Source organism: Alosa alosa, chromosome 11 (genome assembly GCF_017589495.1).
Source record: "Alosa alosa isolate M-15738 ecotype Scorff River chromosome 11, AALO_Geno_1.1, whole genome shotgun sequence".
Taxonomy (NCBI): domain Eukaryota; kingdom Metazoa; phylum Chordata; class Actinopteri; order Clupeiformes; family Clupeidae; genus Alosa; species Alosa alosa.
Genome location: NC_063199.1, coordinates 16898014 through 16910474, shown reverse-complemented (window position 1 = coordinate 16910474; position 12461 = coordinate 16898014). Strand labels below are relative to the sequence as shown.

At 43.9% G+C, this 12461-nt stretch overlaps 1 protein-coding gene across 1 annotated transcript; it reads right to left on the bottom strand.

The window, feature by feature from the left end:
- Positions 1-502: 502 nt before the first annotated feature.
- h3f3c (H3 histone, family 3C) lies at positions 503-4446 on the bottom strand. The gene is made up of 4 exons (XM_048258099.1): positions 4305-4446; positions 3008-3151; positions 2650-2803; positions 503-2126 (listed from the first exon to the last, which is right to left on the bottom strand). The coding sequence occupies exons 2-4, from the start codon at positions 3133-3135 to the stop codon at positions 1998-2000; spliced, it is 411 nt and encodes a 136-aa protein (XP_048114056.1). The 5' UTR covers positions 3136-3151; positions 4305-4446; the 3' UTR covers positions 503-1997.
- Between the last annotated feature and the right edge of the window lie 8015 nt (positions 4447-12461).

Genomic DNA, 12461 nt, shown 5'->3' with positions numbered 1-12461 from the left:
CCCCCTATATATGTCTATTTTCAAAAACTTTGAAGGCCTTGATTTCATTCTCTTAAATTTCGCAAACTTTCAAGGATTTTAAGAACCTGTGGGAACCCTAATAGCTTTCAACCAAATTACAGCTACGTATACAGTGGCTGGCAAAATCACTTTCACTTCTCACTCACTATCTGTATTGTCTACATATTTCCAAAGGCAATATGTCACCAATTGTCAACTAAGGTCATGGTGAAGATTTTTCAAAGTTTTCAGCATTTCCTCACAAGACATTGTCACATCTCCTGACAATGTTTTTTTGTTTCCTCTCTATCTCAATGGTATTTGCAAGCTAACACAACATTTAGTTAGGATAGTGAATGTATGCTTTCTGACATATTGAAAAGATGAGCCTTTTTGTTAATTCTATGCTAAATTCATATCAAGCAATCCCAAACATGGCTGCAGACCAGTGATGAACTGCTTATTGTTGGGAGCCTTGTGAGTAATTACAAACAGAAGCGCATTTTGTGTAACATCTATTTATTACCACCATAGTATGAGAAATTTGAAAATACAAAGATCAGCTTATTTAAACTTCTGAAAATACCGAAAACCAAAAAAAAAAAAGAATGAAATTACAACATGAGGTTATATTGTGTATCGCAAGTATGACAAAACAGGAGTCTACAATCAAATCTACATATAGAGTGGATGTAGAGACTAAATGTAAGCATAACTTTTTTTTGCTACACTTTTGTGAAACCTAATGCCGATCTGAAATAGAGGGTGTGGGGAAGGGAGCAAGAGTATTAATGACTGATTACCAGTGACACAGTGAATGAGATGCTGGGTTATAGCGCCCCCCTGTGGCTGCCAGAGTGTAAAACAGGGGGGAAATAAGATCGGCTGCTACTTAACAGAAAATAATTTTAATAGTAATAAAAAAAAACATTATATATGTGATTTATCACGCTCTTCTGCTAACAGTGGTAAAAAGAAAAGTATAAGCAATGCATCATAATAAAAAAGAGAAAAAAAAGACACCATATCAACATTTATAGTAATCATCAATATTTTAAGTAACAACTTTCAACCAATAGATGCAGGTCTGCAGTTGAATACTAAATATGCACAGCTGATCAGGGACCAAACACCACCACCATGAGAGAAGAGCTGTCCCTCCACACAGTGTGTGTGTGTGTGTGTGTGTGTGTGAGATGAGGGGGAGGACATGACAGCAACAGGAATAGAACTCTAGTCAAGTGTTGTCTAGCCCAGTGTCGGATGGTAAGACGATTGGGATGGATTCTGAGTGTTGTGGATACTTGTCTTGGTGCATGTGTGTGTGTGTGTGTGTGTGTGAGAGAGGATGAGCCAGAAGAATGGTTGAGCCATGAAAGACCCTGAGTGGAGGACGGGGCTAGTGTAATTTAGCACCCTGCTGTGGAAGTTACCGCTCCCCTTTAGCAGACTAGCCCCAGCCCTTACCCCAACTCGGCCCTCTGGTGTGTGTGTACGCATGTGTTAATGTGTCTGTGTGCGTGTGTGTGTGTGTGTGTGTGTGTGTGTGTTTCTGTGTGTGATCTTTCGAGGGTAGCTCTTCTCTGGCACATAAACGTGATGATGTGTTAATGAGAACCTCGTTTACTCACCAATCGCTTGTGTGCGCGTGCTCTTGTTTGAGTGTGTATGTGTGTGTGCTTGCATACCTGTTTGTCTGTGTGTGTGTGTGTGTGTGTGTGTTGTGTGTGTGCTTGCATGCTGGGGTGAGTCCCTGATCAGAAGCACCTGTTTTACATGCACATAAAAGGTACCCTACCCGCCTGCGGCAGACACAGACGGAGACTAAGAGACTGGACTTATACACAACCTCTCATCATGATCACTGATACTCTAAACTCTACCAAGAAGAAGGGATAAGGGCAGAGGAGGGGTGAGGAAGGAAGGAGGGAGGCAGTGAAGAGGAAAAGAAAGAGAAGGAGGATTGGCCATGGGGGAGGTGGGTGTGGGGGGTGCATTTAAGCACGCTCCCCACGGATACGACGAGCCAGCTGGATGTCTTTGGGCATGATGGTGACACGCTTGGCGTGGATGGCACACAGGTTGGTGTCCTCAAACAGGCCCACCAGGTATGCCTCACTGGCCTCCTGCAGAAACACACACACACACACACACACACAGACACACACACACACACGCGCACACACGCACGCACACACGCACGCACACACACACAGCTGTGTCAAAACCAACAACATGTAACAATGAAAATGACAGAAATGGCCACTGATGGAGAAGTGTCATGTAAACACTGGTTGGTTGTTTATTCAGCCAGTGAATACATCCACACTTGCACTGGCATAGAGGTTTGCCATTCAAATGCTCTCAGCATAAACTGAAAGCAAACTGTCATGTAGACAACATCTCTGCTATCTATTACAAGCTTGTTTTTACATGATCTAAGTATCCCTACATAAAGTCGCTTTAGTCAGTGACTGCACCCGTTCTGGTCATCCCACATTTCTTTCTGTAAACTACATGTCTTTACTTTGCACGCAACGTCGTGCACACATACTGGCTCTGTGAGTGTGTTTGTATGTGTGTGTTTGTGTTTGTGTTTGTGTGTGTGTGTGTGTGTGTACCAATTCAGAGTAAGCTACTTGAACAAACCTGCAGAGCTCCAATGGCTGCGCTCTGGAAACGGAGGTCAGTCTTGAAGTCCTGAGCGATCTCCCTCACCAGGCGCTGGAAGGGCAGCTTGCGGATCAGCAGCTCAGTGGACTTCTGGTACCGACGGATCTCACGCAGAGCCACAGTTCCAGGCCTGGGGAACACAGATAACATCAGAAACATAAGCCCAAGAAGAACCTAAAGGCACCACACTGTTATGAAACACACACAGTCTATTTGAGCATCACCACAAATCTTATTCTCTCCTGTGTTTTCAACAAGACCATCAACTTGAATTTGGCCATGGTGCCCAGTTCACAGACACACACACACACACATAGGTTGGGTCATGACTCACCTGTAACGATGGGGCTTCTTTACCCCACCAGTAGATGGCGCACTCTTGCGGGCAGCTTTGGTGGCCAGCTGCTTACGGGGGGCTTTGCCTCCAGTAGACTTACGGGCGGTCTGCTTGGTACGAGCCATGTCTTTTTCTGCTCACCTGAGGCAATCAGAAAAGGTGACGGTGAGTAGAATAGGCTGAGTTTAGGGGAGGGTTTGAGAAGGAGGAGGCATCGAAAACTTCAGGTCCTGTTAGGAGTGGCTGATATCTGTGATAACTGCTAAGGGCACAAGAGCTAACTTCTTCAGACGACCAGAAAGCAAGACTGACAGCTCCTCACAGCAGATCCCTGTACATGACTGACAAGTCTGACTCCTGTTAAATTAGGTTTTATTACTCAGCTACCATCAGCTAACAAATATGTACACTTCAATTACTTGATTATTTTTAAATTATTGAATGCCTTAAGTCAAATACTTCCTATGGTGTAATAAGACATACAATAATATGTTATATCATTCCAAACCACACAAGGAGTACAAATAAATACTACACTGTGTTTTGTCGTTATGTCATTACAAGTTATTTATATATATAAGTGGTCTGCCAATACAATCCAATTAAGACACTGAATGTGGAACAGCACAGCACAACTATGTTAAGTTGTGACCCCAAATACTATTTCAGGCAAGTGCCTCTGTCAGAAGAAGAAAAAAAAGCAGGCGCAAGGCCAATCTCCATCAATCAAATCCCTTTTAGCGAATGGAATTGGCCTGAATAATATCAACACAATGCTATCCAATGGCATGGAGGCTGACTCTTTCTGCGCCAATCAGAAATGCCCATGTGAATAGTAGGGCGGATCATCTCACAAAAGTTCCGCCTTTAACCGCAAGATTATGGCCGCAATTTGAACGGCAACTGAAGGGAAGCTGTAGATATGCACGCTCGGTGACGGCACGAAGTTTTTTAAAAATATTAAGAACGGCTGAATGCATCAACCAGAAAACAAGCAGAAACTAAGTACATGCATCAGAGGTATGCAAAATGCTTATTTGAAGCGGTGTCGAACACAGCTTTACAGAGAACGATCGAAGCAAACATGCACATACTGGGACGGATTTTCTGTCTTCCTCGACTGGAAGTAGAGAGCCTATTTTCTCTGCCAGCGTCTCGCCGACGGATTTCTCTTTCTTACACGATGAAAATATAACATTTTCTCCACTTAAAAAGAAAAATAACCACACCAAAAGTGCCCCAAAGCTTTTAAAAGTGACTTTTCAAAGAAATCACGATACATTATGCCACTTACCTTGGGAGAATTTAAACACTTTTCCGCTGAGAAAAATGTGTAGTGCTTGTCTGTACTGTCAGTATTTACTATCTCTCACACAATGGCCAGAGCAGAGCGGCAAAATGGCCGCCGTGTCAATCACTTTCCTCCCGTCATGCATCGGAAAATATTGTAAACAGTGAATTTTACTTCCACAAAACAGACCTGACACTTGGCCATTCAAGAAAAGGAAAGGGTCACTCGGCATACTTTTTTTGTTCAAGCGAAAGTCAATATATCAATTATTTGCTCGTGGGTTATGAAACCAAAACTGTTTTCAAAGGCATGGCAAGTTAATGCAAAAAAAAAAGGCCTATTACAAGAAAATTTGCATGTCAACAGAAAGCAACATAAAATTAGCATATAGGCTATACTATAGGCCTATGTTTTGAATATTGAAGGTCTAATAAGTTTTCTTCATTAGCTTATGTTTTCAGTAACCAAACGTTAATGCACAAAGACTAACATAGACAGATCAGGAGAGTAAAAATGATATTGCTTTAGGCTACTAAAATCTCTATTTGAGGCAGTCGGCTTGGCTGAATGGTGTTTTAGCCTATATCAATGTAGTTTGGAAATAACTGTAGGGCCTAGGCGAGGCTACAACTCCACTAAAGCTAATCATTCATTTTCATTTAGCCTACCCTTTATTTTTAAATGGCAAAGTCCCTCGGATTGAAGATCCTTTCTTTAACAGTTCTCAAGGAAATAGGGTCATAGTGGTAGACTAAAGATAATAACAAGAATGAGCAAAACCAAACACTATTCTGCCGAACCTTGGCAATAATTTATATTCTAAATAGTTACACAATCCACATTCTGCAGAACTACAGGCCTTTCTTATTATTTTGAGTCACTAGGGTAACTATCTTTGATTGAACTACCTGTACTAATTAGGTGTTGCCAGCAGGTGGCGCCATACGCTACTAGTTAAATCTAAAAACCTTTGAACAAAAGGACACAAAACTCGGAACTCCTCAATAACAAGGTCATTCATGAATTACAACCGTCATTTGTTCTCATAACACCTATTTTAAAATCACCTTTGTGGAAAAACAACTTTTCTTTTTTCATTTTGTCAGGGGCAAAGACATCACAGTTGTTGCCCACCTCAGCAAATTACTTCATTAGTGTTGAGTGAAGTCCTCACCTTTACTGTTGTGGATCTCACAGTCGCTCTAATAGTGCAGCTGAAGGTCAAAGCACTGATTGCATCTTAAATAAAGTACCTGGGGTATCAGTGCAGTGTTTTCCGCTTCATGGTGTCCTGCTCTGGCCTTTTTAGAGGGATGTGTATTTCATTCATATGTGCCTCTCTGCTCATGGCGTAGATCAAGCTGTAGGCTGCTATTCTTTCTCAAGTGTGTTCTATTGCCCCCACCCCCGTTCCCATTGTCTCTCACTTTATCTTTTCCTCTCTCGTCTTCATTGCCTCCATGATATCAATGATTTAAAGCTCTGTGAGATCTCAGGCCAGGTTCATTGTGGAGCAGAGGAGGGAGGGTGTGCTATAACATACCAGGACAAGGCTCCAATTTATACTCCTGTTGTCCCACACTGCTCATTCACAATTACTGGAATGAGTGCATATTATCAGTCCCGGAGCACGTGGATGTGCAAGCTGCCCAATTAATGAGAATAACTCACTGGTCGATAATGTAAGATCACTTATCTTTATTGTTATTTACAGGGCTAAAATCTTTGTTTTTTGTCTGCAGTTCCTGAGGCAAATTTTCTGTGCCTAAATCTGGGTATTAATAAAGTATTTATTACATGTTTATGAGTACTATAGAATGCTTTTGTGCTTCCACCTGGCCTACTTAGAGACACCATGAAATGAATGGTAACATATTCATGAATGGTAACATTCAATGGTAACATATTCATGTGCATTTCAGAGCAACCTTGAGTGGTATCTCTGATAAGAGAGAGGAGTGTCTTGTTATTGTTAGTGGAGAGAAAAGCATCTTCTATATTTAAACATGAAGTTGAGAACACTTCATCAGTTTTTTTCTTTGTATTACATCCCTAGTCTTAATGTTACATATGTCATTAGAGTATATAAATAATGAAAAGTGGAAGATACAGAAGTTTATCAGGGTTGTTTGGAGAGGTAAAATCTATAGGGATACTCTAGCTTACAAGTTGGATTGATACCTGTCAGATATAATTTGGTTATCATTTTAAACTAACATTTATTTAGGTCTCTGTACTATCAATCATAGAGCCTAGTGTTTTTTATTCACATAGGCCTACTATTTCAGGAATAAATCTTAAGGGAAGTTCACATGAGCAAATCAAAATACCAGAAATAAGAGTGTGCTGCTTATGAATAATAAAACACAGAACAATGTGTGTTAGGGAATACAGATCTTACTGTTGCTGTGTTAAGCTCTTACTACAGAGCTTAACACAGCAACAGTAGGCTACCTGGGCTAATTTTGTCTTTTCATTTCTTCATCACTCTTTTCCTCTTCTTTCCCATCCTACTATGCTCAGTAGAAGGTAGTATGGGCCCTTTCAACAATAAAAACAAAAACAATGCTTGAACGTTCTATTTGCGCCCCAATCTACTTCCTCTGCATTAAGATAACATATGGAATGTTAAAACGGAAGTCTTGTGGGGCCAACTATGATGCTGATAATGGAACTCTCTTGAAAGGATACAAGGATACAAGGATACAAGGAAGTTTATTGTCACATGCATATAGTTACTGGAAGTAAGAAATGCAGTGAAATTATGTCTGGTGTCCAGCCTATTTTTGTGCATTAATGGGGGTAAAAAAGTGCAGTAGAAGAGGGTTTAGTAGATTAAGTGGCAAAGGGCTGCATAAAAAAGGTGGGGGAGGGATTGGGATTGGGTGGGGGGCACCAACAAGGGAGCACCAAGAGCAACAGGGGCAAGGAAAAACTCCCTTACCAAGGAAGAAACCTTGGGCAGATCCACTGACTCAAGGGGCTAACCTAACTACCAGGGGTCTTGGTGTGTGTGTTGTTGGGGGATGACAGGGGGAGATGGGATAGTGTGCTGTGTATGTGGGGAGAGGGGCAGTGTGCAATATGTGTGTTGGCTTCCCCTCATGAGACAATGTGCTGTGTATTGGGGGCAGTGTGTGCTGTAAGTAACTTCCTGATGAAATAATGTGTGTGTATGGGGGCAGGGACTTACTATTGCAAGCAGAGTACTGTATGCCAAATGTATGTGTAGTGATGACAGTGAATGTGTGTGTGTGTGTGGAGGGGAGTGGAGCAGTGACTGTGTGTGTGTGTGTGTGTAGTGTGTAGGTGGGTAGGTGGGGGCAGTGTGCTGTAAGTATGTAGAGGGATGTGTGTTGGAGGAGATCCACAAAGAGACAATGTGCTGTGTATGTGGGGGGCAGTGCAGCAAGGAGTATGTGCTGCTTAAACAGTGTGCTGTATGTATGTGAAGTGATGACAGTGATGATGTAAGTGTGTGTGTTGTGTGTCAGGGACTTAACTATTGCAAGCAAGAGTACTGTATGTAATGTAGTGGACAGTTTAGTAGATTAAGTGGCAAAGGGCTGCAGGTAACTGTGTGGGGTGTGTGTGTGTAGTGTGTGTGTGGGGGGCACAACAGTGTGCTGTAAGTATGTAGAGGATGTGTGTTGGGAAAAACAAGAAGACAAGGATGTGGGGGGGGGGCAGTGTGCAGCCTCAGTATGTAACCCAAGTGCTGTATGTATGTGGGTGATGGTGTGTGTGTTGGGGATGACAGGGGAGATGGGATAGTGTGCTGTGTATGTGGGAGAGGGCAGTGTGCAATATGTGTGTTGGAGAAGCTTCCTCATGAGACAATGTGCTGTATTGGGGGGGGCAGTGTGTGCTGCTAAGTATGTTGGGATATGTTGAGAAGCTTCCCTGATGAATAATGTGCTGTGTATGTAGGGGGCAGGGACCCACCATTGCAAGCAGAGTACTGTATGTAATGTATGTGAGTGATGACAGTGAAGATGTGTGTGTGGGAGGGAGTGGAGCAGTGACTGTGTGTGTGTGTGTGTGTGTAGTGTGTGTAGGTGGGTAGGTGGGGGCAGTGTGCTGTAAGCATGTAGAGGATGTGTGTTGGAGAAGATCCAGAAGACAATGTGCTGTGTATGTGGGGGGGCAGTGTGCAGCAAGTATGTAGAGGAGGCTTACTGTAGCAAGCAGTGCTGTATGTATGTGAAGTGATGACAGTGATGATGTAAGTGTGTGTGTGTTGGGGGTCAGGGACTTACTATTGCAAGCAGAGTACTGTATGTAATGTATGTGGAGTGATGACAGTGAAGATGTGTGTGGGCTGGGAGGAGTGGAGCAGTGACTGTGTGTGTGTGTGTGTGTGTGTGTGTGTGTGGGTAGGTGGGGGGCAGTGTGCTGTAAGTATGTAGAGGATGTGTGTTGGAGAAGATCCTGAAGACAATGTGCTGTGTATGTGGGGCAGTGTGCAGCAAGTATGTAGAGGAGGAGTGCTGTATGTATGTGAAGTGATGACAGTGATGATGTAAGTGTGTGTGTTGGGGATGGGGTGGGGTGGGGGTGGGGGGGCAGAAAGGCTAGGGCAATCAAGGACATGGGTAGATGGAGGAGAAATCAAAAATAATAAATAAAAAAGTGTGCAAAAGTTGGAGAAAGTCAGATATGTGTGTGTGTGTGTGTGTGTGTGTGTGTGTGTGTGTGTGTTTGTGCATGTGATGAAATAAGAAAATAAATAAAAGGTCCCAGCATAGGAGAGGGATGTAAAAGTGCTAAAAGTCTTGTAGGTGTGTGTGGGTGTGTGTGTGTGTGTGTATGTGGGGGGGGTCATGAGTGCTGAGGAGTGAATGAGTGCAAAGTCAGTATAGTGTGAGTTCAGAGTTGGGAAATGTTTGAGAGTGCTGAGGAGTGAATGTGTGCAAAGTCAGTATAGTGTGAGTTCAGAGTTGGATGGCCTGGGATAAAAACTTCTCCTGAGTCTCTCAGTTCTGGCTTTGTGACTACACAGGCGCCTTCTTGATTTCAGCGTAGGAATAATCCATTGTTAGGATGAGAAGAGTCCTTCAGAATCTTTTGGGCTCTTAGGAGTACTCTTCTGAATAGATATCTTGTAGAGCAGGGAGTTGAGTTTTATAGCACGCTCAGCTGAGACTACTCTCTGCAGAGTACTACAATCTCTAACTGTGGAGTTCCCATACCAGGTGATGATGCTACCAGTTAGAACACACTCTCAACCGCTGAAGTGTAGAAGGCCTTCATGATGGATGTAGAAACTTTGAATTTCCCTTTTAGCTGATTAAGGAAGTAGAGTCGATTGTCTGGACTTCTTCAGAACATATTGAGTGTTAACAGTCCATGTTAAGTCTTCAGTAATGTGGACACCAAGGTATTTAAACTTGTGACTCTCTCTACAGGTTGCCCGGCTGATCATTAGTGGGGGTGTAACTGTAGTTCTGCTGCTGCCTTCTGTAATCCACTTACCATTTCCTTTGGTTTTATTGATATTCAGTGTCAAGCTGTTAGATTGACACCACTGTGCCACCCTCATCAACCTGATCCAAGTAGAACTGTTCATTGTTGTTACTAATCAGGCCCAAGATCATCGGGTGTCATCTAAAACTTGATGATGGAGGTATGACTACTCGTTGGCTTTGCAGTCATGTGATGCTGTACAGCAGTGGACCTAAAGGGTCTATAAATGTAAAAGTACAGTGACAAGGGGCATTTGCAATTTCCAAGGCACAATTTTTTTTTTATTGGGGGCATGTCAGAGTTGATGATTTGATAGCTATGTTAACTGCAATCACCAGTAGTGTCTGCGAGTAGACCCTGTTGTGATAAGAACAAACGAATTAATTTGCATGCATGAGTAGCCTATTGAACTTAATTTGCGCTGTGGTGTTGATAATGCTAACCTTTAGTGAACGCCGAGCTCATTCTGTGCTGCAACAATCTTGTATTCTGATTCTAGCCTAGGCTGGGGAGTCTCCGTTGTGTTTGTGTGTGTGAGAGTGAGAGCGGGACAAGGAGAGGTTATGTGAGTTTTCTGTCGCTGCATGTAAGTAAAGAAGACCATACCTACGTGAAATAGCGACAAAATAGAAATGTAATAGCCTATGTGGTGGCACCACCAGTATATGCTCCCAATAGTTATGATTTTATTACTGTGACGTTTCGTCTGATGAAGGGCTTGAGCTGCCCCGAAACGTCACGGTAATAAAATCATAACTATTGGGAGCATATACTGGTGTTGCGGACTTTTCCCTCTCTTTCTCAGTGTTGAATTATATACAATTAAAATACACAGTTGTAAGTTCAAGTGTGTGTGTGTGTGTATGTGTGTCACAGAGCTGTGTAATATGGCTCTTCTGGGTCAGTGGAGACACACCTGCGTCTCCTTCCACCGTGAGTCAGTTTATAAATCCAGTGATGAGCTATCTTACCGCTATCACCCATCATTCTCTCCGCTAGCCACTATCTCTCCTGCATTATAAGATCAACCTTTAAATTCACTGATGCTCTTTTACTGCAGTCAGTATCAGTACACCGCCTCAAGGACCTTTGAGCTACAGTATGGCTCCACAAAATGAGACTGCAGGTGTCGGGTGTCTGACACAATGACTCCTCATTAGAGATTTAAGAAGGCAAAGTCACATTACTGTTTACATGTTATTCTTCTGCAGTAAGACACAGTACTCACTCGCACTTTCTCTGTCATTTTTCCCCTCTCTCTTCTCTGCCCTTCTTACCCCTCGCTGCACTCCTTAATCCTCATCTTTCCCCTCTCCTCCTTCACTCTCTTCACCTCCTCTTTCCCTCTCCTCCTTCACTCTCTTCACCTCCTCTTTCCTTATCAGTCTTTTCTTCCTTTTCTTCACATGCCCCTCCTGTCCACCTCCTCAGTGTTCTCCTGCATTTCCCTTTCTCCTCTCTTCTCTTCTCTCCTCTTCTTTTGGGGCAGCCGTGGCCCACTGGTTAGCGCTTCAGACTTGTAACCGGAGGGTTGCCGGTTCGAACCCCGACCAGTAGAAAGCGGCTGAAGTGCCCTTGAGCAAGGCACCTAACCCCTCACTGCTCCCCGAGCTTGTTGTTGCAGGCAGCTCACTGCGCCCAGGATTAGTGTGTGCTTCACCTCACTGTGTGCTGAGTGTGTTTCACTAATTCACGGATTGGGATAAATGCAGAGACCAAATTTCCCTCACGGGATCAAAAGAGTATTATACTTACTTACTTACTTTCCTCTCCTCTCACTCCTCTCCTTTCCTCTCTCCTCTCCTCTCTCTTCCCTTTCCTTTCCTCTCCTCTTTTCTTCTCTCCTATCCTCTCTTCTTCTCCCCTCTCCTCTCTTCTCTTCTTCTCTCCTCTCCGCATCCTTCCTACAGCTCCTGGTCACCTCATCTCAGCCCCCTGGTGTGCCACAGCTCAGGTCCCTGTCTCCATGTTTACCAGTCACACATCAGTCTCCATGGCCACAAGCCTCCCATGAGCTCTTCCTCCCTACCGCCCTCTCTAATGAGAGAGAGAGAGAGAGGGAGAGAGAGAAAGAGAGAGAGAGGAGGTGTGAGGGGGGAGAGCAAGCAAGGGCAAAAGGGAGAGAAAACAGATAAAGAGAAAGGAGTAAGAGTGGGGCAGAGAGAAAGAGAGAGGGAAATGAGAGGAGAGAGTGAGAGAATGAGGGTGGAATGAGGGGAGAATGAGGAAATATGTGTTTTTGCTACTTTGTAAGTGTTTCTGTGGAGCTGTGCACATGTGTGTGTGTGTGTGTGTGTGTGTGTGTGTGCCTGTGTGTGTGTGTGTGTGTGGCTGTGCCTGTGTGTGTGTGTGGCTGTGCCTGTGTGAGTGTGGTGGGACCGTCCCTCGCCCCATGACTTCATAGAGAGTGATGCAATTACTCCGCATGCCCTGTTACCATGACATCTAAAGCCGTGAGGGGGAGGGCAGAGGGACATCAATCACATTGTTCTGAGCTCCGGTGAATGATCAGGGAGAGAGTAGTCAGTGGTGCTGGAGGAACAGCACAACACCAAATAACCACAGCTTGGTTGGCTCAGCGGCCAGCTGCATGATGTCAGAGTATTGATTGTGCCACACACGCGCACGCACACACGCACACACGCGCACACACATGCACGTACGCACGCACGCGCACACACGCATGCACACTCA

What these genes read in the sequence shown, in the direction of transcription:
- h3f3c (XM_048258099.1), bottom strand. Translation starts at nt 3,135, where the DNA reads ATGGCTCGTACCAAGCAGACCGCCCGTAAGTCTACTGGAGGCAAAGCC. An exon ending in AAGAAGCCCCATCGTTACAG is followed by an intron (nt 2,804 to 3,007) that starts GTGAGTCATGAC and finishes TGTGTTCCCCAG; the next exon opens with GCCTGGAACTGTGGCTCTGC. An exon ending in CAGCCATTGGAGCTCTGCAG is followed by an intron (nt 2,127 to 2,649) that starts GTTTGTTCAAGT and finishes GTGTTTCTGCAG; the next exon opens with GAGGCCAGTGAGGCATACCT.